This window comes from Phoca vitulina, unplaced genomic scaffold (assembly GCF_004348235.1).
Source record: "Phoca vitulina isolate PV1807 unplaced genomic scaffold, GSC_HSeal_1.0 scaffold22, whole genome shotgun sequence".
Lineage (NCBI taxonomy): Eukaryota > Metazoa > Chordata > Mammalia > Carnivora > Phocidae > Phoca > Phoca vitulina.
The window spans coordinates 13759353-13784582 of record NW_022589725.1 but is presented as its reverse complement, the minus strand read 5'-3'; the positions used below and the strand labels follow the sequence as shown (position 1 = coordinate 13784582).

The 25230-nt window shown below is 55.5% G+C and overlaps 1 protein-coding gene across 12 annotated transcripts in view; it reads right to left on the bottom strand.

The window, feature by feature from the left end:
* Nucleotides 1-1801: 1801 nt before the first annotated feature.
* HM13 (histocompatibility minor 13) overlaps nt 1802-25230 on the bottom strand; it is a 41397-nt gene continuing 17968 nt past the window's right edge. Inside the window, exons 5-14 of one of the 12 annotated variants that reach the window (XM_032419472.1) lie at nt 22738-22826; nt 20924-21063; nt 20701-20826; nt 19402-19459; nt 16693-16776; nt 13693-13729; nt 11480-11582; nt 6766-6851; nt 4909-5055; nt 1802-3991 (exon numbers count right to left, since the gene is read on the bottom strand). In XM_032419472.1, the coding sequence (XP_032275363.1) occupies nt 3889-3991; nt 4909-5055; nt 6766-6851; nt 11480-11582; nt 13693-13729; nt 16693-16776; nt 19402-19459; nt 20701-20826; nt 20924-21063; nt 22738-22826 (973 nt within the window). In that variant the 3' untranslated portion in view covers nt 1802-3888. The other 11 variants (XM_032419473.1, XM_032419474.1, XM_032419476.1 and 8 more) reach the window with 11 other exon arrangements.

Sequence of the window (25230 nt, the reverse complement as noted above, 5' to 3'; positions counted from 1 at the left end):
GGTTTTTTTATTTATCAGAGAGAGAGAATGGGAGACAGAGAGCATGAGAGGGGGAGGGTCAGAGGGAGAAGCAGACTCCCCACCAAGCAGGGAGCCCGATGTGGGACTCGATCCTGGGACTCCAGGATCATAACCTGAGCCGAAGGCAGTTGCTTAACCAACTGAGCCACCCAGGCGCCCCAAATAAATAAACATCTAAAAAAAAGCTAGGACAGACCCGTTTCACTGGTAGGGAAATTGGGGCACAGAGAAGGGGAGGGCCTTGCCCAAGGGAACCCAGGTAGCGGTGGCGGGTCCGGGAGTCAGGGCTCTCACAGGCTGGACGTCCCCGTAGGGCCCGCTTGGCCCCTCCCCTTAGGGGCCGGTCCCAGGCCGGGCCCCGCCCCCGGCGCTCGCGACCGCGTCCCTGGCAGCCCCGGCGGCAGTTTCCTGCCTGCGTCGCTGGGCGGGCGGCCGGCCCATCTGGCGGCCCCCACGGGGCGGCGCGGGGAGGCGGCCCAGACTCGCTGGAGCCAGGCGCCGGCCCGCGCCCCCCGCCCGCCCGGAGAGCCCAGGTGTGGCCGCGGCGGGGGTGGGGGTGGTGCCTTCCTTCCCGCTCGGCCCTTCCTGACGCACCCGGGCAGGATGCCGCCTCCGCCTCCCAAGACCCGGCCTGGAGTCGCGGAGGGAATCCCAGCGGTGGGAAAGCCTGGTGGGTCGGAGCAGCCCCCCGTATCCACTCCTTGTGAGACCCTGGGCAAGGCTCGCCCTTTTTTGGGGGGTGGGGGGGTGCTCAGTCTTCCCAATTGTGCAATGACAGATGAGCTCTGACCTCCTGGATCTCGCAAGCTTTCGCCTTGCCTCTCAGGGACCCCAAACCAGACTGTGGAACCCGGAGGCACCACTCCTGCCCCAAGTGTTGACGTTTTTCACTTATTCAGCCATTTCAAGTCTGTTTTCCCCACTGTTTCAGTCGGGAGAGCGAGCTTGACCTGTATTCCCCGCTGTGCCCGGCGACTTGACCGGTGCCCAACTCATTCCTGGTGTTGGGGCCTGAAAGGGTATCTCGAGGCCTTACCCCGAGAAGTTGGAGCGGCGCTGGGAGGGTGTTAGCCATGTCACAGCGGAGGACACAGGCCAGAGCGAGCCGGCCCCGCTCCGCCAGACGCGGACCCTGTTCTCCAGCGCCGCTCCCGAGAGACGGAACCCGGAATCCAGCAGCCTGACTTCTGCCCAACAGCACCTGTGGTGAACGTCGTGGTCTTGGAAGCCAGGCATCCTGGGTTCAAATCCCCCCCCCCCCCCCCGCACTTAATTCTCTCTGCTGCAGTTTCCCTTATCTGTAAAAATGATGGTACTACCTCACGGGGTTGTTATAACGACTAAGTAAATATTTCTAAAATACCTAACATATTGCTAGAAACGTTAAATACAAATGAAATCGTATTAGGGCTCTCGGCAGGGCTGGTCTTCCCCCTTGGAGCCCCCTTCCACCTCCTGGAGTCAGGGGAGATTGAGGCCAGAGAGGAACACCTAACGAATCAGGGGCAGAACTTGGGGATTTTGGAGCGGTTTCCCAAGAATCCACCCCCACCCCGGGGTGAGGCTGGCACTAGGCCCACCCAGAGCCCTGCCCAGCCACCCACCCCCACCTCTCCGGCGTGCAGGCCCAATCCGTGCCCGGCCTGGTGCCATTTTTCCATGGGACTCTGGCGGTGGCGGTTCACATCTGGAGTCTAGACTCGGAGGCTCTGCGGGCCGGGCCTACCGCCCGGGCTGGGCCACCGCTGCCCGCTGTTTGCTCAGCTGAAGCTGGTTAATTGGAATTAGAGTGGTCTCTGTGGTGCCGGCTGGCCGGGCGGGCCCTGGATGGCCGCTGCCGAGGTCTGTGGAACATCTGGCCGGGCCAGGACGGTCATTAGGTGGCAGGCGCCCGGCGCCACTGCCACCTCAGCCTCCGCCGGGGGCCGGCGGTGACTCAATGAGGCCTTTGTGGGCCCTGGGCCGCAGAGCCAACCATGCTGTGTGCCTGGGCTGCCTGCCCCATCTGCTGCCCTCAGAGGGGCCTTGTTCCAGGACCACACGGCCTCCCCTCCGGAGGCGGCAGGAGGCGGCGGAGATCGGAGAAGCCCCTGAAACGGACCCCCTGGCTGGGAGAAACCTTTCAGTTTTCCTACCCTTCCCTTCCTTCTCTATAGGCCCAGAGACGTTGGGTGGCTGTCTCAAAGGTGTCCAGAACACCAGCCAGTGACTCAGGCCCAGGGGTCTAGAGGGGAGCTGCACAGTCCTTAGGAACTTGAGAATTCAACGTGGATTGCTTGAGGTCAGATCCACATCTGTGGCAATCCAGCTCAATTGTCTCATTTGCACAATGGGGCTCATACCAGCACCTGGAGCCTAAGACTGAAATGAGGTGAAATCCTCTACTGAGGTGCTTGGGAACAATCTAATACCTAGTGAGATTATTACATGGATACTTCCCATTCTCTGCTCAGACTTGTCTTTTGGCCACCTCCAAACTGTCTGGAAACCACTGTTATTTTCAGCCTTTGAACCTGAAGCTTGGGCAGCAGAGCGCCCTGGGTTGGGAGCTGGAGGCCTGAGTCCCAGACTGGTGGTCATCCCCTCCCACCTGTTTCTCCACCCAGTGACCCCACACCAGGCAGGTGGATAAGGGCTGTGCCCACACCTCACCTGGTCCACTGGGGATTCTCCTGCAGGCCAGGGCTGCTTGCTGTCTCCAGCAAACTTGCTCTGGGCCCCATCCCTTCCCACTCCAGCCTCAGAGGCCCTGGCCCTTGTGCTGTGACTGGCCTCAATGTGGGGAGGGGGTGGCTTCTAGCATCAGTATCCTTCTGGCCTTGCATAGTCATTTTGGGAAGAACCCTGGGAATGAGCAGAATAGGAATGATGGGGCCTTGATCTCCAGGGTGACCTAGAGTCCACATGCTCTCCAGCTGAAGCCATAAAGACCTGGCTCCTGCCAGCCTGGGAATAAAATCTAAATTCTTCCCTGGGATCCATGAGGCCCTGCCCATTTCTCTAGCTTTGCAGATACTGGTCCCCTTGCTGAATCAGGTCAGCTTTTTGGTACCCCGCCTTGTCTCGCTGGGATAGGTGGATGATACATGGAGCACCTGTCAAACTGCCTCACCGCCCCCAAGTGTTGGGAGGAATGTGAAGAAAACTGAATGGGAGGTTAGGGGGAAATGAAGGAGGGCTCGTGGGCCCCCTCTGCTGGCTAGAGGCAGCCCTGGAGTGCAGAGCTAGTCAGCCACTAGGTGGGCATCCACGAGGATGGAAGGACCTGGAGGTCAGGGCCTCTCCCAGAGGTTGTGAGTTCACAGTCCCCAGGAAGGGGCTTCCAGGAAGTTTCTGAGTGGGAGGGTGAGAGCTACTAAAGGCAATGAAAGATGCCGCGTGCACAGAACCCCTCCAGGGGCACAGTGGCCTGCCTGAACAATGGGATGACTTTTATTAAGTGGGCTCCACACTGGGCATGGAGTTCAAGCCCCAACCACGGGGCTTAAACTCACAACCCTGAGATCAAGAGTCGGACACTTAACCGACTGAGCCACCCAGGCACCCCTGGGATGAATTTTTAATGTAAGGCAAAGTCAGTCCACAATACAAAAATCTAAAAATCAGATCCACTTTTCCCGCCTGGCATCTGGGAAGGTGAGGGAAGTTGGGGCTTCTTTTGCCTGCAGGGGATGGGAAGGGGCAGAAGAAGGCCAGAGAAGGAGGGCGAAGGAACCAGGCCATGGGAGGCCCCGCTGGAGGATCCTGTTGCCCCCGCCCCTCTCCTGAAGCTGCCCGGCCTCCCGCACCCTTGGCCTCCGATGCCCTCTGATGCCCTCTGCCCCCGCCTGCCTGGCCTGGCCCTCAGAGGGTCAGGCCCCAGCTGTATCATTTCTCCTTCTTCTCCAGCCCCTTCGATGCCGAGGCCTCTGTTCCCTCTTTGGATCCCTCTGTCACTGCTGCTGCATCCTTAGGATTTGACTCCTCATAACTGACCAAAAAAAACAAAACAATAAGAACAACACCTTTAGAGGAGCAGGAGAGCAGAACTTCCAGGCCCCGCCTCCCCACCATCCCAGGAAAATCCTTGGGCACATGAGGAACACCAGCCTGGCATTCACGGCCCAGCATCTTCCAGGACTTGGCCCCGGCCCCACTGTATGCCATTTTCAGACAGGTTGCTCTCCTTTCTCTGTGCCTGGTGGTGCCAAGAGGTGGTAAAGGGCAGCGGCAGATGGAGGAGAGGTTGGGCTTGGGTGGATTAACTTTAAGCTTCTTAAAGACCTTCCACTGGAGAGAGTGGGAAAAAAATGCGGCAGCCAGGTCGAGGCTACGGGAGAGGGGCTGCTTCCCAGGGCGCATGGCAGGAGTCAAACAACTGAGCCCCAAGGGTGCAGGCAGGCAGGGGGTTGCTCTACCCGCAGGTGGCAAGGTGCCAATCTTGAAGGCCGCCACCCTGGCTTAGCTCTTGCTATGGGCCCCGTTTACTGAGCAACTGAGTTCCCACCAAGGACGGCACCCGTATCTCTTCCCCAGGTCAGCCCCAGGAAGCAGGAATGTGCCCACTTAGACGAACAGAGAGAGGCTCCGGAAGAGGAAAGTGATCTGTCCAGGGTTTTATATAGAGGCCAGCAGTAAGAGTATCTACTCCCGGATGACAAGGGCTGTTGCTATCTGCTCTCTCACATGAACCCCACACCACTGGTGAGGGCTACGAGGTTCTAGAGCCCTGCTCCCGGCCCTGAGGCGGGGTGCAGTGACTGCCTGGTGACCATGGAGGAGGCACCATTTGCTGCCTGCCCCTAGCAATGCTCCCTGCCCCGTCCACTGGAGCTGGGGTGTCTGCCCTACCTTGGGCCCCGGGGCAGTGGGGGGGAAGCGGGCAGGTGGGCACCCGCCGGGCATTACATGGCGCTGGGATTCTGCGGGCGCCGGCGGCGAGGGCCAGCTAGCTTCTGTTGCATGGAGTCGGCCAGGCTGGCTGGGGAGCCCGAGACTGTGGGGAAGTGGGTGAGCCTCGGGGTGTGAGGCAGGATTTCCGCCGAGGACTCGTAGCTGTGTGAGAGACAGAGAGATAGAAAAAAAAAGAGATGGAGAGGAAAAGACTGGGGGGCGGGGGGAGCGGGGACAGAGACTTCTCTTGCAAGGAGCAGGGCGCAGAGCTGTGTCTTATTTTTATCTTCCTCTGCATTTTCAAACACAGTGGCAAAGAAGTCGGACTTACTGGTGGATAAAAAAGACGCACCTGTACAAAGGGACAAGGATGTTCTAAAGTACAGGTGCTGCTGCGGAAACCTCTGACTGTGTGACAAATCCAGATGCAGAATGTTCTGAGAGCCTCCGTCTGTGCGGAACACGCACGCGCACACGTGCTGTTGGGAGCAACGCTGTGCCTGAATGTCTGTGTGACCGAGCTCCGGGGTGGCTCGGGCCTGAGGGGGTTTTCCTTCTCCCGGCTATGAAATTTTGAGCCATGTGAGTATGTGAGCCAAGGGAATTAAAAAAAAAAAGGAGAGCACCTTTCAAGGGAAAAGTAAAACAAAAGGCAAGGTGGAGAATTAGGGAGAGAGATGAAGAAAGAGAGAGACCACCCTGCTTTTTCATCTCAACCTGAGAACCTCCTGGGGGCAGGGCCAGAAAGGGGCGCAGAGTGCCCAAGGGTAGAACATTCAGGGAAAGCAAGCACTGGGCGGGTGCCCTGGCTCTGGAGATGCAGAGCTTGACCCAATGTGGACACAACAGGACTGGGACTGATGGGGGGATGGCTACCCCAAGGCGGGGGGTGGCTGAGAATGGATGAGCCAGAGGGTGAGCGTAGGTGCTGAGCTCAGGGATCAGATACCACCCCTGTCCCCAGATCTGCCCCCAAGTTCATCCCCCAGCCTGGCCGCAGAGTCCACAGGGCTTTGCCAGCCAGGAGATATGCGCAGGCAGCTTGGGAGCCTGGGGCTTCTAGGCAAGACGGGAGGGCAGAGGCAGGGACGGGGGAGGGGTGAGTCACAGGTTCCCCTGCAGGCAGCCAGGTGCACAGACGGCCCTGGCAGGCACTCGAGGGCCAACCTGGAGGCCAGGCAGGGGGAGCGGGATGGAAGGCCCCTGAGTGGGCAGCTTCAATCGCAGCTGGAAGCTATTTCTGGGTCCCTGGCGGGCGGGGTCAGTGGTGCCGGGGAGCAGACACCTGTCGGAGTCACGCAGGCCTTGGGGTATGGGTGGGGCTGTGCACGGGGTGTGGCAGCTGTGCACATGGCCATGGGGAAGGGGTATGAGTGCAAGTGAGACACTCGCCGAGACAGAGCTATGGGTTAGAGCCATCGAGGCGGCTCAACAGGGACTGACCCTTGATTTCCAATCTGGAGCACCTCCCACCGCACTAGGATCCTCCCTATTACTCACATGGGAAAGCTGTGGCTGGGAAAGGGAAAGACTTGCCTGAAGTCACATGGCGGCACAGTCAGGCTGGGAACCCAGGGCTCCCGACAGTGGGGCAGCCTGGGGTGGGAGGGAACTACACCGGCCAGTCCCTTCCAAAGACCCAGCAGGCATCTGGATGTGGGGGCTGCTCTCCCCTGGCTCCCAACCCCGCAGAAAGGTTCCTGCTGGTGCCACAGGCCAGGCACCCACGTGCTGGCGGAAAGGACAAGGGGTGGGGCCGGTGGCAGGAACAATGTTCCCCCGGAGACGTGTACAAGCAGCCCCGGCAGGCTCTGCGAGCTGCCCGCAGGTGCACCTGTGCCATGCAGATGTCTGCCCCCTGCGCTGCCTTACCTGAACATCTCTGTCACTTCCCCCTTGGCCAGTGCCACCAGGACAGGAAAACCGATGCAGGCGGGGACCAGGTACAGAAGGGCAGGCTGTGAGAGAACAGAGCTGGTGACCAACTGCTGGGCAGCGCACCTGCTCGGGGCCATGCCCATCACTCCAACCCTCTCCAGGGTGTGACTGACGGACAATGACTGCCCAGGTTCCCAGAGCAAGTCAATGGGTGCCTGGGCCCACACCTGGGGCTCCTGACTCCCTGAGCAAGGCTGCTCCTCCCTGGGAGGGAATGCAAGGAACCCAAACAAAGTCAAGCATGCAGGGCTTTAAGGGTACCCCGGAGTCTGGCTGGCAGTATCCTAATCACCTGGGACATCAGGTTCAAACAAGCAACCTCCTGGGTCAGTCCTATTCCCAGAGATTCTGCTTCCCTAGTCTAGGGGTGGAAGTTTGCATCTTTAACGAACGCTCCAGGAGATGCTGTTAGATGCCGTTACAATAAGACGACCTAGGCAGTCTGACTCTAGAGCTTGAGCGGAGCCTCCTGGTGAAGCTGGGTTTGGAGGACAAGATGGCGCACCTGCTGCGTCCACTACCCTGAGCTCAGCCTCCTGAGGAGCACTTCCGTCCATCTCTATATCCCCTGTGACCATTCTCCTTGTTCACACGAGGAAGGCTGCTGCTTTGGGAGGACAGGGGACAGCGCAGGCCTCAGGTATCTAAATGGTCAACTGGGGACTGGATCTCAGGCATATCGGACTCTAAAGCTATTCCTTTCCCTGCAGCATCTGAAAGCTGGACATTACTGTTCAACCCTCCATGACCCCCAATGCTCCCAGTGGCCTCAAGTCCCCATGAGATGTAACCCTGCTTCCTTCTTGCCCTACTCTGGCCACAATGACCTTGTTTTGGTCCTCCTTGTCACCTCTAGCCACAGGACCTCTGCACGTGCAGTTTCTGCTGCTTGTCATGCTCTTCCCATCTCTGCCTAGACTCCTCCTCCTTCGGGCCTCTGCTCTGCTGTCACTTCTGTAGGGAAGCCTTCCCTGGCAGGGAGCCAGGCCCTCTTGCTGCCTACTCTCAGGGCCCCCCGCCATCCCCTGCAGCATTCGCCGGCAATCTGGAGCGGGACATCGCTCTGCCATTATGGACTTCAGTCTCTCTGCTGCTAGGCTGTGAACTTCATGAGGGCAGGGTCCACGGCTGTCTTGGTCACTGCTCTATTCCTGGCATTCCGAAGAGGACCTGGTAAATACTAAGCAAATGGCTTCTTCATGGGTGCTCACAAAGTTAAGAGGGTGTCTGGGAGATGACTGGAGTAAGGGTGAGGAGACCTCACTCCTAAGGCGAGTGAAGTCAGAGAACAGGGCTCCAGAGCTCACCAAGCCTGACCTTCCGACCATTTCTTGGCACCTGCCACGTGTGGCCTGTGAACCATACCACTTCATACATACTACCCTTGAAGCTAAAAACACAATCTGAGTTCTACAGATGATGCTACTGAGGTTTAGATAGGGGGAAAGGCGTCGCCCAAAGTCACACGAGGTGCGTAAAAGTGGCTGAGCTTCTCCCACTGTATCAGGTATTTGCTATGAGTTAGGCTTTGGGTAAGTCAGGCTTTAGGTCTTTTGGAGGGCGACAGAAATGACAATGACAAAAGTCTACACCAAACATGTGAGAGACAGTCAAAGGAGTACTCAGAGGGAAATTTATAACATAACTCTAGGTGCATTTATTAGAAAAAGACTTGAAATAATCTCAGCTTTCAAGTTAAGAAGCCAGAAAAAGAATGACACCAGAAAGTATAAAGAAAATAATGACGGCAAAAGCAGAGATTGATGAAACAGAACAGAAATGAAACAAATATAAACTTGTTAGAATTTAATTTCTCAAAAGGCCTCCTCATACCCGCTTTACAGACGAAGAGACTGAGGATCAGAAGAGGGAAAGGACTGTCCTCCTCCACACAGCTGGCCAGGATGTGGGTCTTGGTGCGTCCGTCTCTAAGTCTTCATCAAGACCAGACCAGGCAAAGTAGAGGGCTTCCCGAGGCGGGTTGGAGGGAAGGATGGTACACGTTTAGCTCCCCCAAGGCCTGCCTTGAAAGCCAGGAGCCACTGAAGGGCTGCTGTGGGAGGCAGCGAGGTTGCTATTATCAGAGAACTACAAGTTCTTTTCTTTCCTCTCAAGGCACCAGGGGACCTCTCCAAAGTCAGTGCTGTGGAGAGGCTGGGACGTACAGCTTGGGACAGCAAGCTGGGCATCAGGGTTCCTGGCTTTCCACCCAGCCTTGGCTTGGCTGTGTGATCCCGACTAAACTGCTTCCCCCTCTCTGTACAATGAGGACACCCGATCATCTTGAAGGGCCTTTCTAGAAGACTGCCAGACCCCTGGCTTGGAGTGGGGTTTTTAAAAAAAGATTTATTTATTTCTTTGAGAAAGAAATAGAGAGAGAGTGAGAGAGCGCATGTGAGTACAAGTGCATGGAGAGGGGCAGGAGGAGAGGGAGAGAGAGTCTTAAGCAGACTCCGCGTTGAGCGCGGAACCCGATGCGGGGCTCGATCTCACGACCCTAAGATCACGACCTGAGACAAAACCGAGAGTAGGACACTTAACTGACTGTGCCACCCAGGTGCCCCTGGAGTGGGTTTTTGATAGAGGCTCCATGAGTTGAAGATCACATAACCAGTGGTGACTTCCACCTATGGAATTGCTGGCACTGGGACTGCCTGTTCTTGGAAAGGAAGAGGGTCCTCAAGGAACAGGTTCCCCTTGTTCAGCAGAGCCTGGCACACGGGAAGTGCATCCTCTTTCCAAGATTTCCAGGGAGACGCCCAAGTGGATGATGGGACAATGGCTGGGCTGCTGCTGGGGAGTAGCACAGGCTTGGGGCCAAGGGTCAGGAGTCCAGGGCTCCAGCTGGGGCCTACCTCAACTTGCTGCTTGACCCAGGAAGACTCCTTTTCTCTCTGGACTACAGTGTCCCCACACAGAGGACCACTTCCCCAGCCAGTGTGGGATCCTCGGAGTCTAGCCCAGGCAGAAGCCAAGGCTGCCACCTGGTGGCCTCTGGGGGAATGGCTCTCAGATTGGAACATAACGGGGCTAGGAGCAGAGACTTCCCAGAGGCCTCTAAGCTAGTCCCCCAAGCCAGGTCCAATCACTCTCGGTGACCTCCTTGTCAAGTGTCACTCTTGGCCGACACAGCTCCCAAGGCCATCTGGAGTAGAAATGAATGAGAGGTGGTTCCTCACCGGTTCTTGGTTTTTCCACCTATAGGCTAGGGGACTGCGGACCTTGGACGTTCTGTAGAATGACAATACTACTATCTACTTCATAAGTATCATAGATACTGTAGGGACTGAGTTAACGAGCAAAAGAGTTTAGTGTGCCCTGGGGAGGGGGTAGGGGGAGGCCAGGGGGAGTGGAGGATGGAGGGGACAGTGACAACAATGACAGCTAATACCACCTGGGCCAGGCAAAATTCTGAGCACTCTCCTTATACTAACTCATTTCATTCTCAAAAAGCTCCAAGCTGGCTACTATTAACTTATCCCAATTTTTTTTTTTAATTAATCACTGAGGGAAATCAAGCATAACTTCAAAAATCTGCCCAGAGCCCTGCAGTGAACAGATGGAGGAGCGTGGACTTCCTCCCACCTGCGTCCCCTTAGCCTTCATTCCACCCAGCCTTTCCCACTGCCAGGGGTTCAGAGCCCGGGCTTGGATGCCAGGTGACACAGGTTTGGATCCTGGCTCTACCACCCACTGGCCGTGTGGCACCTGACCTCCAGTCCCCTCATCTGCTCACGAGGACCCACATGAAGAACTCAGCAGAGCCTGGCACACGGGAAGTGCCCTGACTTCCAGTAGAGAGTAATCCTGTCTGCTGGCTGTCCCCTCCTGGTCTTACCCTCTTCAGGCCACAGTGACAACTCTCAGCCTTCATCCCACCGATTCGCTCTGTGGCAGCTCAGTACCCACCTTGGTGGGAGGAGGAGGCAGAGGCTGGCCTGCTTGGGGAGTCAGAGGAGAGGGCCCCTGACACCTTATCGCTCATCTGGTAAGGTGGGCACTGGGCTGAAACACCCAACGCCCACCCCAGTACTGTTCTTCCCTTTTTTTTTTTTTAATTTTTTTATTGTTATGTTAATCCCCATACATTACATCATTAGTTTTAGATATAGTGTTCCATGATTCATTATTTGTGCGTAACACCCAGTGCTCCATGCAGAACGTGCCCTCCTCAATACCCATCACCAGGCTAACCCATCCTCCCACCCCCCTCCCCTCTAGAACCCTCAGTTTGTTTTTCAGAGTCCATCGTCTCTCATGGTTCTTCTCACCCCAGTATTGTTCTTTCTGCCCCACTGCAGAGGCTCAGAAGCCACAGCCCTTCTTTCCTAGGCTCCCTGCAGTGGGGGCCATGTGACACTGATCTGGCCCCTGAGATGTGAGCAGCAATCTGCCAAGAGGGTTGTGGGAAAGGTTTTGCCTTCCTGACGAAGGCAACAAGCACGGACTGTGCTACTTGGAGCACCTGGTGGCATTCTGCGACAGCCATAGGTGAAAGGCCAAGGATCACAGACATGCCCACTCCGACACTGCTGGGGAGCACCTACCTCTGGATTGCTTGGGTATGTGACAAATAAGCCCTATGTATGGAAGTCCCCGCTACCCGCAGTGGGAGCACTCCCCATACACGGAGTACAGTCCCACTCACCTGGGCATGCTTGAAGATGTGCATGATGAAGATGGTGAGGCCCAGGCCGAAGATGTAGGCTGCAAAGCTGGTGTAGAAGTAGGTGTGGGTGTTCTTCTTTAAGCTTCAGGAAGGTGTGGGGAGAAAGAGGAGGGGGGTTAGTTGCAGGCATGGGAGCAGCACCATCTCTTCTGAGGGGGGAGCTGGGGAAGACCCGGGAGGCTGTGTGGGATGGCTGAGAGGCTGGCACTGGGCGTGCATTCTGGTACTGTCCCAGCTATAGGTCTTTGGACAATTCACTTTCCTTCCTTAGGCCTCAGTTTATTCATCTGCAAAATGGGAAAACCACGATCCATCTGCTCAGTGGTTGTGAATATCAAGTGCCATAACCAGAACAATGGTTTTAAGACTTTAGCCAGCATAAAAATCACCTAGAAAACTTGCAAAAAACCCCCCAAAACAAAAAATAAGACTTCCAGGTCCAATTCCCGGGGAGTCTGATTGACTAGGTCTGGGGCAAAGTCCAGGCATCTGCATTTTGAGGAACCACCCAGGTGAATCTGATCTGGGTGAGTCATGCTTTGGGCGACACTGATGCAGAAGCTGCAAAGCTGACTTACTCCTCTTCAGTGCAGTGGACGTGACAGTTCCGTGACCTGCTGACTACGTGGATAAAGTGCCAGTGGCCTCCTGGAGGCGAGCCATCCGAGAGCAGCCTCAGGACTGAATCACACTGCCGTGACAGGACTTCCCTTTGCGACCTCAGCTCCATGCCCTCTGCGTGTCCCCAGCACCCAGAACAGTGCCCAGCGCCATCTGTGGACCGAAGGAGTACTTGCGACCCTCCTTCCCCCTGCTGCGCCTGCCGCTGAGCGGGAGCTGCGAGTGCACTGGGGGCCCTGCTGCTGCGGGCTGGGGGTGAAGCTGACCGCTGTGGGCATGCTGCACGGATTCTGGAACCAGCTCTGAAAGGCGGGCCGATCCTGCCCACCTGCTTCTGAGGGTGCCGGCAGCCAAACGTGAATCTGTGTCGCTAGCAAGTGGTTCAGGGACGCTCATGGGGTTCTTCGTGTCAGCTCTTAACAGCCAGGAGTACAGCCGGCTGGCACAGACCTGCCTCTACTTACAGACTGACCAGGTCCCTCCCAAAGGCTGTCTGGAAGCCCGTGGAAGTGAGGTCTGAGTGGCACTATACAAACACCCCACATGTGTGTGAACAGGGGCAAGTCTCACAGGCAAACTTGAGTCACGGACACTGGTACAGTTTCTTGTTACCACTGTCAACACTATTACTGCTTTTCCAATTATTGGGCACAAGGAGATTAAGAAAAGTTCACAAAGGGGCACCTGAGTGGCTCAGTTGGTTGGGCGACTGCGTTCAGCTCAGGTCATGATCCTGGAGTCCCGGGATCGAGTCCCGCATCGGGCTCCCTGCTCAGCAGGGAGTCTGCTTCTCCCTGACCCTGCCCCCTCTCATGTGCTCTCTCTCTCTCTCATTCTTGCTCTCTCAAATGAATAAATAAATAAAATCTTTAAAAAAAAAAAAAAAGTTCACAAACCACCTTGAAATTCAGTGCACTTACTGCGAACCTTCCACTGGGAAGACAGCGCCACCTTCTGGTGGCACGCTCAGCTGCGCTAACAGTGCAACCTTTTCTGTTGGAAGTGGTGGCTGGAGCTGGCCCCCTTCCCTCCCTGTGCTCACGTTCCACAGTGGACTGCACAAGTCTGAGTGAGGGGAGCGCGGGGAGCAGCCAGAGCAGCTGGGACACAGTGACCTGAGCCTGGGCTGATAATGCACGATGACGACTGGACTGCAGCTGGGTCTCCCTGTGGCCCTGTGCTCAGCGCTCCCTCCAGGTTTTCTTGGTAATGCCGAGGTCGGAGCTCTTGTTTACCACAAAGTGAAGAATGAAAAACCTTAGCCCAGAAAGGTCAGATCACTTGCCAAGGTCACGCAGTGAGAAAGCACTATGAGTACCACTAGGACCTTCTGGGTTTAAATCTCTTGGGAGTGTGATCCCTTTTTCCTTTTGGCCACAGGGTCTTTGAACACTCAGAACTTCAAAGTGCAGATAAATCAGAATTGCACTGGCTGCTGCAGAGGTGGAGGGTCTGATCGCAGGTCACCTCCTCCGGGCTCCTGAAAGCCACCAAGGAACCCCTGGAGTAGCCTGCCCAGGGAAGGCTCCTCACTCATGGAGCTTGAGGGCTAGAGTTTCCAAGTAGCTTACCTGATGTCAAACCGTAGCAGCAAGGCAATGAAGATCCCTGTGGGCAGAGAGCCAGGGTTAGACGGTGCCAGGAAAGCCCGCACCTCAGGAAGGCCTGGGGACGGAGTCCCCTGCCTGGGATGGGGAGGGGCGGGGTAGTGAACTAACATGCAACCTGGTGTTCCCAGTCTTGGAGCAATCACTGGAGGCCAACACTGCCAACTACCAGCAGAAATCCCGTCTCTCTAGCATCAGGCCTCCCAGAACAATGAGAAGCTCCCAGGAGTTTGCTTTGGTCTGGGACCACACTGACCTGGCACCTCATAGCACCATACTGTGTCACACTGGGCCCAGTGTGTCTAAGTACCAGGCACTGTAGGACAACAGGGACCAAAATCACTGCACCCACAGAGCTCAACCAAGGCGAAAGCAGGCAGACATGCTGATCAAACAGGAACAAAACTCAATATAAGATCCTAACTGTGACAGGGTGCTTTCTGTGTCATGGGAAGGTATATCCCAGGATATGCCAGGCTAGGGGGAGTGGAGGGGAAGAGGAAGAAGGGCTTCTTTAGGAAGTGACACTTGCCAGGCAGAGGGAACAGCGCATGCAAAGGTCCTGAGGGAAGAGGGTCTTGGGTGTGGCCTGGGTCAAGGAGCCGGGAAGGTTGCAGCCCAGAGCAGGAGATGAAGGGGATGGACCAGCTATGCAGGGCCGTGGGGCACAAGGAGGAACTGGGTCTCTACCCTAAGTAAGGGAACACAACCTAAACAGATTCTGAAAACTACCCGTGTGGCAATTGCTTGGTTAGAGGGAGGCGTAGGACCAAGCAGACCATCAGGAGGCTCTGCAGGAGCGCAGTAGAGGATGATTAACTCTGTCCACCCACTGCACTCCTACTAGCACTTCAAATCCCAGCCCAGACACCCCAAAAGCCCAAGACTCCCCGAGACACAGCCAGGCCAGCCTCTGCATGTTGCTCACACACCACAACCATCTGTGTCTGTCTCCCTCACTGGTCTCTGGGCTCAGACAGGGCAAGGGCTGAATCTCATTTAGCTGATCAGAAGCACTGACTGGCAGCACAGGGCTAATTTTATCTTATTATTTATTTATTTCTAAAGATTCCATCCTTAAGCAATCTGTACACCCAATGTGGAGCTTGAACCTACAACCCTGAGATCAAGAGTCGCATGCTCCACTGATGAGCCAGCCAGGCGCCTCAATATATGACTGATTTTAAATCGGGAAAGGAGTTAGTCCTCCCCAAAGACCTTGAGACTGTGTGGGAGTAGGGATTGGGTGGGTGAGAGAGAAGACAAATGCTGCCTTTCTGGAAACAAAGCTGGGAACTCAGCATCCCCCTGGTGGCCGAATTCTACAACTGTTCTCCAACTCATCCAGGGCTCAGGGCTCTGCTAAGAGCTTTCACCGCTAATCATGCATCTGGTCCTCTAAACAATGGTCTGCAGCAGCCTATTCTTTGAGGAGTATCACTGGGGCGCTCCGAGGGCGCGATGGACTTTCAACTACTGAAATTGTTTAAAGACTTAGATATGTAGGTACATGCTGGGGTGTCCCGTGCATGCCCCAAGCCCAGAACTATGACCGCCAAGGTTACCGGGGAAGTGTGGGGGGTGGGGGGAGCCTGGGGCAGCCCATGCCCTGCACAGTGAGCTGGTTGCTTGCTGGGACTCGATTTCTTCGGTCTGATGGAGCTGCGTCTCCCCGCCTCACAGCACTGCAAGTTATGGAAAGTCTCGGGTTCAAGGCCATACCCCCATGTGCCTGGGAACTGGAGCCTCAGTTACTCATCTGTAAAAGGGAAATACCCTTTACCTCACTGGGCTGCTAGGAGCAGCAAAGTGACAACGTGGGAGAAGCAGCCAGCACGGTGGCGGGCACCCAGCAGGCACCTGACCCGTGGCGGCTGGGGTGATCACCATCCTCTTATTGTCATTATTGTTATGGCCCATTTCTGACAGGGAAGGCTTTTTCTGCAGACGGAAGACCTGGGCTGGGGCCTGGCCTTGGCCTTTACCAGTGCGTGAAGTTGTAAAAGTCCCTTCACTTCTGAGCCTCAGTTTCCTCGCTGGTAAAAGAGAAAACCTTTTGCCACATGAAATCAAAGTGTTACAACGGAAGTGCCTGTACCATCCCAGGATATTAGAACTGCCATCATTTCTTAGAGTGGAAAATAGGTTGGCTTTTCATTTGTTCCACACTTCTTCTTTCAAGCAAGCATCAGGGGTGCTTCTCATCCTTGGACTCTGAGCCCCTGGACTACAGGGACAAGTGTGCCCTCTGGATACCTGTCACCAGGCCCGGATCTGCAGATACACACCTCCGAGGCTCAGCCCCGGCAGCGACCCACAGAGCAGCAGTCTGGTTTTGCCCTGAGGCTTTGGCCCGGCAGTTTAGGCTGCTGGTGCCCCAAGGCCAGGCAAGGCTGTGGGCCCCCAGGGCTGTGTGCCCAGAGCCCAGGTGCACTGACTAGCACCCACATGCAGACGGTTCTGAGGTCCGCTCACGTGGACGAGCAGGTGTGCACCCCACGTCCCTTTGCCGAGAGTACAGGCGTGCACACACACAGCCATGTTCTCCCTGGGACCGGGGGAGGAGGACCACGGGGATTCTAGCAGTTCGGGCATACTGGTACTACTCGTAAACACTGGCAAGGGGCAGGGACGCGTGCGAAGGCTCACGAGATACGCTTCTCACAGAATGTATTTCAGTCTGTCACAGACACCTTATTTCGCTGTTCTGGAGTAATGTCTGTTCAGTCAGACCAGAAGCTCTGTGAGGATGGTCTTGCTCACTGCTGTCTCCCCCGCTGCCCAGCTCAGGGCCTGGCACATGACTGTGCTCGACCCTGGGCTGACCCAGGGCTGGGTGTCTGGAATTGCCTGGCCTCTCCCTTCCCCGTTCCCAGTGGCGAGGCTGCATCACAGTACTCGTCCTCCTCCTCCTCTCAGGACCCTCCACCACTTGCACTGTGGCCCCCACCCCAGCCCACTCACCCGGAATGACGATATCTCCAAGTCCCAGCATGGCAAAGTTGTCCGCTTCGAGGCCCTTCTCCAGTAGGTCCTGGGGAAACACCACTGTGGGGGGAGACAGGGATGCAAGGCATTGGTGAGAGGCAGGTTCAGATGGCCTCCCAGCCCCCTACCTCTGTTGCATGAAACTCACACACCTGCACACAAAGGCGGGGGGAGAGCAGGGAGGCACGAGGATGGTGACAGGTTGAAGGGCAAAGTCTCCATCTGGAACCACAGCGGGTTAGAGGGGGAAGAATCTAGGATCATCTAGATCAAAGGTTGCCGGCCTTTACTGAGCTAGGACTCACACAGCACACCATTTCAGTGCTCTCTGGTAGCTATGGAACCCTCTGGTGAAGTGGGATTGACCCGAAAGCCACATGGATGAAAGAGACCAAAGAGCCCACGCAGTGCTGACATCTAATAGGCTTTCCGTCTCACTACAGCAGGGTGGGGGCAGGTGGTGGCCCTTGCTCTGCAGCAGGGGTAGCCTGGGCTGGAGGCCCTTCCTGGATGTGCCGAAGGAAAAAAGGCCACACTCCTACAAACTCCTTACTTGAAGCCCCTCACTCAAAAATCATGCTGACCAACTTGTTTAGATAAACACAGATGGAAAGAAATGCCTCCTCTGTGTCTAGTTATGGCAAGAGGTGACCGTAACTGGATCTCATCCATAGCGCCTTGTTTTTTTTCTTTTTGATTATTTATTTGAGAGAGAGCGAGCGAGCGAGAATACAAGCGGGGGGGGAGGGGGGGAGAGGGGCAGAGGAAGAGGGAGAAGCAGGCTCCCTTCCCGCTGAGCAGGAAGCCTGATGCGGGACTTGATCCCAGGACCCTGAGATCATGACCTGAGCTGAAGGCAGACGCTTAACCGACTGAGTCACCCAGGAGCTCCTCCATAGCGCCTTATAAGCAGAAGGGCAGTTAGGTGTGGGCTTCAAAGTGAAACTGCACGGGTCTGAATCTTGGCTCTGCTCTGTGACTTCGTACAGGTTACTTAGCTGCTCTGTGCCTTAGTTTTCTCACCTGTGAATGGGTATAACAGAACTGACCCCATAGAGTTGTGGTGAGAATCAGATGATTTGCACATTGTTAACTGTCACCCCATGCCTTCTTTACTAACCCAGTTCTGACTTTGGGTGGGGCAGCTTTCCCAGGGAATGGATCAAGTGGCACAAGGCTGGGACAATCTGGACAACCCTGGTCCCTGAATTCCTGACTTCCCTTCCAGTTAGGGGTGGCCACATGACCCAGCTCTGGCCAATGCTATGTAAGCAGAGGTACACTGGGGGTTCTAGGTGAGCTTATGCCTCCCTAATGAACACACAGATGCCCTTCCCCACCCACTTCTTCCCACCCCGAATGCATAGTCACAGTGATTTACAGTTCTCAGCATTCGATCTTCCCAATCCTAGTACCATTCAATTCTGAGAGGTGGATGTGAAAACCAGGGCCCAGAGAGGTGAATGAAGTCTCTTGCCTAAGGCCACCCAACCAGCTAGTGTCAGATCTGGGATACCAGTCCAGGCAGCCTGACAGGGCTCTGCTATCCTGCCTGAGCTCTACGCCTAGCAGTGGAGGGTGATGGGCCTTCTCCCCACACCAGAACCCAAGTATGATCATGTCATTGACTTCTTCAGAGCCTTCCAGTGGCTCATTCACTGCCCACTGGGCAGTCCAGGCTTCCTGGCATGATACTCTTGGCTTCCCAAATCTGGCCTCTTTTCTGCTGCTCCCCTAAACTCAGCCACGTTCCCTCCCTGATTCTCTGCTACCAGGGCCCTCTGTGCATTTCCCTGCCTCTGCCCTTTACCGAAGCCCTGCTCTCTCTTTCAAAGGCCCACCCTGCCCCTGCTTCCTCGGTAAACACGTGTTCATCCTGCAGGAAAGCTTTCCTGGCACCCTGGCTGGCCCCATCTGTCATGGCGCATGGGGAACAGCTGCTGCTCTAAACGGCCTAGCATCTGTTCTGTTGCAGAGCTGCCTTGCTTTACACCCTTGGTTCCGGGGGGCTGCCAACTCAAATACTCTGTTCCCAGACACTGGGGAGGGCAGCGCCCCAGGCCTGTCCATCGTGATCCTCTGTCTCCCCAGCAGGAGGGCCTGGCTCATGGGCCCACTGGTGACGGTCAGTAAGGCGCTGCCGAGGCGCTCTGCCACGGGCCTGCTACAGAGATGACAACACTTCTGTGCTGCTTACTGATGCCCACATGCCGGCCACTGGATTTTCTCTTCTTTACCAACAACGGGTAGCTACATGGAAGAACAAAACCTGAGCCGTGTGAGGGGCGTGGGACAGACCGTGCCAGCTAAAGGCACCCAGTGAGCGGCTTCGGGCCTCAGTGTGGAGTCCCCTTTCCTGGAGAGCCCCCACGTGCCCCGCCGCAGGCTGTGTTAGACGCCCGCCTCCGTGCCTGCTCCCCTCTGGCTCATCCCGTGTCACACTACACTGGGCCCAAGCGGCAGGACACCAGGGCCTGGGCAGAGGCTGACTGCACGTGAACACAGCCAGATGAATCTATCAAGGAGGGGAAGGAAACCAGGCTGGAGACATGGACGGCCTGGAGGAGGAAGAGATGTGTGGGGAAGAGCCAAGGGAGAGGGACCAACCAAAAGAGGGACCACAAGGGGGGAAAGGGCCATGAGGTAGAAGCGGAGGGGCTCCCCACGGTGGATGTGGTCACTTACATTTTATTGGTGCCTCAAAGGACTTGGCCACTGTCACCATCACATTGGTGCCAAATACCTAGGAGGAGAAGACAGGAGTCTGGAGGGAGGTGAGGGCCAGGTGGGAAAGGAACACTGTCCTAGGAACTCCTTTTCTTTCCTATTTTTTTTTTTTTTTTAAGACTTATTTATTTATTTTAGAGACAGAGAGAATGTGGGGATGGGCAGAGGGAGAGAAAGAGAAAGAAACTCCAGCAGACTCCTCTCTGAGCTTGGAGCCTGATGCAGGGCTCGATCTCAAGGCCCTGAGATCATGACCTGAGCAGAAACTAAGAGTCAGACAGTTAACTGACTGAGCCACCCTGGTGCCCTGTCCTAGGGACTCCTGATGCAATGTTGCCTGAGATCCACAGGGACAGGGGCAGGGAGTGAGGAGGTGCTCCAAAGCAGATGTGAAGCTGAGATTAGGTGGCTACTGATACTGGTCATATGGACACCTCATGGTGCTCCTGGTTCTGGGCAATAAACAGGGCAATTTGAAGGAGCTGGAAGAGGGCCTCTGATGGCCCAGGTCAGGTGTTCTGTTTGTTCAGGGCTCTGCCCCTCCTAGGACATAAAGTCCTCTAGCACCACCCACTTAAGGGGCAAAGAGGCTGCCCGAGGCCAGGGAAAGGTGCCTAAGTCAGGCTGACCTTGGTCCCTCAGTGACGGCTGTCGGGAGTGAGCATGGCACGTCCCTCCGCCCAGGGTTGGTGCGTGCCAGAGCGTGCTGCCAACAGCAGCCTCTGTCCTCAGACTGGTGCCCTCGCTGGGCCCATTCATCAGCATTACCACCCCTGCCTGAACTTCTCGGAGTCTCAACTTGCTTGCTGGGAAGACACAGGAAAGGAATAGCTCTGCCGGGACCACCGGGAGGAAGAAGTGAGGTGGCTGGAAGGCCTGGGGCACAGGGTGGGCTCTAAGCCATTTGGGGAATCTGCTCTCTCATTTGTTTCACAGATGAGGGCAAGTGGGCCCAGAGAGGACCTGCTCTGGGGTCTCAACCTCCAGGCCATCAGATGACTGCCACGAGACAGGGACAGAGGAGGCAAGGCCCCCTTAAAAAAAAAAAAAAAAAAAAAAAAAAAAAAGATTATTTATTTATTTGAGAAAGGTAGAGAGAGCACAGAGGGAGAAGCAGACTCCTCGATAAACAGGGAGCCCGATAGAGGGCTGGATCCCAGGACCCCAGGATCACAACCTGAGCCGAAGGCAGATGCTTAACCAACTTAGGCACTCAGGCGCCTGCCAAGGGGCCCTTCGGGTCCCAGCCCGACTCACCCAGAAGACATCGTAGATGAAGAGCCCGCCTAGCAGGATGCAGCCGGTGCTGACGTTGTTTAAGTGCAGGAGCTCCACCCCGTTAAGGGAGAAGGCCAGGCCAAAGAGATTGTTGGCAATCCAGTGCTGGGGGAAGGTGGGAGTGAGATGGGCTGTCTGGCCATCCTGCCCCGCGCCCCCCTCCCATGCTCCCCTCATCCTGCCCCAGGCCCTGGCTCCTTACCTTCCTCAGCAGGTACCAGACGCCAACGATGCTGCTCAGGCCCAGGCATACCAGGTCCTTGGCGTCAAACTCATAATTGATGATCTCTGGGCAGAGAGGCCGGGTAAGTCCACTCCCCGGGGCGGGGCTGCCCCTCCCACCTGTCAGCCCCTGGACGGAGGAGGGCATGGCTGTGGGCACTGTCAGAGCCTCCCCAGCAACCCCCCTCCCCCGATTTCCTAGAGGAGGGACTAGAGGCCCAGAGAGAACAAAGGCCTGGCACAGGGTCAGTGGGAGGTGGTCCGTGGTGTTGGAAGCACAGACTCTGCATTTGTAGCCAGGTGACCTTGGGGGAGGCAGTTCCCTCTCTGAGCTTCAGTCTCTTCCTCTGTAAAAAGGGGACTGCAGCACCTCCCCGATAGGGCTGCTCTGGGGAGCAAGTGAGATGGTCCTCACAAAGCACTCAGCACAGTGCCTGGCCCACAGTGGGTGCTCAGTCAATGGCAGCTGCTACTGGGCCCAGGTCTTTAGCCAGCTCCCAGTCCATTCAGGAATCTTCCTACTTTGCCATCAACAGAAACCGGGAAGGTTGCTGGCAGCCCTACATCACCAGCAAAGGAGGAAGAGGAAGAGGAAGAAGGTAAGAGCTGGAGGCCTGGAGAAAAAGCAGGAGGGAGTCCCTGCATGCTCCTGAGGGGGGCCCTGTGGTAGACACTCCTCTTAGCCATTCTCCCATCACTTCCAAGTTTCCTAGTGAGGAAGCCCAGGAAGGTGGTGGGGCTTGCCCAAGGTTACAGAGCATAGCCATTTCTCTCAGGTTCCAGGGTGGAACAGCCTGCTGGTTGGCCGCAATTTTTGTTCTCTCCTTTGTGGTAACAGCACCCTGGGGAATTTTTTTTTGGTTTTAATTCAAATTAGTTAACATATAGTATAGTATTGGTTTCAGGAAGCACCTTGATTTTTAAATTGGACATGAAGCCAATCAGCTCATGGCCACATTTTCTGGCTTGCCCTGTAGCTAAACGGGCCCATGATATGGTAACAGTACACCATCCTGGGCCTAAAGGGCCACCCGGGTGGCAGAGCACCAGAGAGATGGAGCCTTGGACCCTAAAGACTCTGTGGTGCAAGCTTAGCCTTTTTTATCTTTTTTAAATTCAACAATTATCTCTTGGGCACAGACGCACTCGAGATGCAAAAAGGAATGACTTTAAGTCACCATTCTCTAGGAATAAGGCAGAATGTGGCAGGCACCCGTGAGAGAGAGAGAGACATTCACACGCTCAGGCTTTTATGCAAGAAATACTTTTCATTTGGTTGAGCCACCGCCAACCCTGTTAGAGCACTAGAACTCATATCCGAACGAACTCCCAAAGCCCAGGATTTCCCCAAGGTGACAGTTTTCATTTTTTTTTTTTTTTTTAAAGAACCCCCTTTCTAAGTCTTAGGAGAGTCATCACATTAAAAACAGGTATGATACAAGGAGCTACGCCAGCCCACGTTAGTGAGTGCTACTGCGAGCCAGGCCGTGTGCTGAGTGCGCCCCTCATCGCTGACTCCCAGTCCTAACAACACGCCTATGAGGGAGGTACTAGATGTATCATTTTCATTTTACAGATGAAACAAAATCGAAAACACCCAAGGCTCGGAGAGGTAAAGGCATTCACCCAGAGTCCCCCTTGTAGGCAGTGGCAGAGCGGGGGTGGGAACCCAGGCAATGTGATTCCAGAGCCCACCTTTTCCATCCCTTGCTCTACTGGAGAGCCCCTATATTGGAGACAAAGGGGAACAGAGGTGAGGGATCCCCAAGGCAAGGGAAAGCGGGCAGCACTGACCTTCCTTGTTCTCCCCAGAGCCCTGCGTGAAGAGCAGCTGGTACTGGCGATTTGGGAAGTTGGCTGGAAAAAACTTATTCATGAAGGGGCTGGAAGGAAAGACAAAGCAGGTCGGCACACAGGGCCCCCATGGGCAATCGCAGCCCCAACACCATCCCAGAAGCACCCATTCACAGCTCTTTCCTCCCAGCACTGTCATAGCTGCCCTGATGGGGAGGACTTATCAGCCCTATTTCCCAGATGGAAACAGAGGCCCCCAGACTAAGTGACTGCCCAGGGTTGACTCCCCATCTGAGCTGAGACTCAAACATAGGTCTCTGGAATCCTACTGCTTCTGCACTGCCTCTTGGTTATTGCCCAAGAAACACAAAGCAGGGCCAGAGTTCCATGTAAAATGCAGTTTTAGAACAAGAACTGATGCCAAACCTGGTCCGTGCACGGTCTCTATGAGAGTCCCTGGTTGAGAAGGCGTATTCCTCGACTCTCTTCCAGACCTATCAAGTCAGATGACCTGACGGTTACTGCCTACCCCCTAACTCCATGACTTGTCAGGCCTGGGTTTTTTATAAACTCAGCTGGACTCAATCAGCTAGATGAATCACAGCCCCAGGGTGGAGTGGGGAGGAGCACCTCACATTCACTCTTTCCATGAGGCCTCTGTTGCTCAGGATGGGCTCAGCCTCATCTTTGGAAAAATGGTCTCTGATCACCCAGCATACTCTATGCTTTGGCCAGGCAGGGAACAGAAACTTTCTTTTCTGGATCACCTTCAGAAAAAGATGTGCACATTAGGGCCTCCTGGCCCAGCCTGGCCCTTGGGGCAGCTCAGCCCAGAAGACTAAGTGGCCATATCCCAGCTGTGTGGCTCTGGGTGAGTCACTTCAGTGGCTCGTCTCCTCAGCTGTATGTGGGGATAACAATACCACGTGTCTCAAACGGTTGCTGTGAAGATATGCGAGAAGGCAGGAGAGAGGCTTAGCCCAACTCTGGACCCACAACAGGGATGTAAGAACTCTGAGCTTCCTTCAGCGTTGGCACCTGTCCAGAGCCTGACCTCAAAAGCATCTGGCAACACTGGATCAGACTGACAATGACTGATGAGGTGAGCAAATCCAGAATGGTGCTCCCAAACAGAGGCAGGCCAAGGAGTACCCAGGGCACAGCAGTAAAGGCAGGGAAAGGGAGCTCCCTTTCTAAGACCCTGGGGGTTGGAGAAAGATGTGGAGTTAAGAACTATTTCAGGGTCTGATTCCCCACTTGTCAAACAGCTTCCCTGTCTGCAGGGCTGTGGCACGAATGAGAGAGCTTTGTGAACACAAGTGTGGCGGGCACAAGGATGGAACTGGGAGTGGGCTTCCACAGGAGGGCTCTGAAGAAGTGGGGGGCAGAAGCTGGGACAGATGAGGCTGGAAGCTACTTTCAGCTCAGTCTGCTGAATCACTTTTGGGAGAGCCTGAAGCCAGAGTGTGTGGGCAGAGGCAGAGAAAAGGCCCAAGGAGCGAAGCCCTTCACTGTAGGCTGGCCTCTTCCTCAGGAGCTTGATGCTTAGCTTCTGAACCAGCAGAGCGCAGTGGCTCAGGGCACGGACTGGAGCCAGACTTCCTGGATTCAAATCCTGACTCTGCCACTGATTAGCTGTGTGATCTTGGGAAAGTTACTTAACTGTTCTGTGCAACTGTTTCCTCATTTGGAACACTACAATAGTTATCTTTCTCTTAGTTACTAAGAGGATTCAATGAATGCTTGGCAGCCCAGCCTGTAAGCTTAACTGCCGCCTTGACTTCAAGTAAGAAGTCTCCAGACTGATGACTTGGTTATCCCGAGCAAAGAAGGGCTGCTGGATAACAGAGGGCAAGAGTCAAGCAACCTGGCTGGTGAGCCTGAACTTGAGAGTGGGGGTCGTCTCATCACCTTCACCCCACCCACGGCAGGCCTGGTGCCTGGGAGGCAGCTGGTAAATGCTTGCTGAATGCCTCTGAATGCAAACTTCTGTAGCAGGCAGAGATTCTTTCCGGCCCTCGATGGCTCACATCAAACCTAAAGGTCACTGCTTCCTGCTGGGAAACCACATCCTGGTGCCCTTCTCCCCTGGAGTAGAAAGCAAGGGTCGATAAAACTGACCTTTTCTTCCTGGGGTGGCAGATTTTGGCTTTATGGGCCCTTTTCCCTCTAAAGGTCAGCTGGATGGGGTGTGAGCTCAGAGATGATAAAAATAAGCTGAGGTTCCCTTGGCAGGAAGGGTTCTGGCATGGGCTTGTAAGTCTTGGTGGCTGACAAGGTGAAGGCAGGTGGCAGGCTGGGGGATAGGGGCAGGCGTGGAAGGATCCACAAGAATCCCCACCTGGGGCTGACTCGGCTCAGGGCTGGGCTCTTCCAGGCCTAAAGCAGGTCTGTCCCCCCAGTCCTCTGGGGATCGTCGCAGGACTGCTGAGAGGGGGTGGCCAGCCCACTCCCTACAATCTGTTTCCCCTCCACTCTCGCCAACTGGGAAGA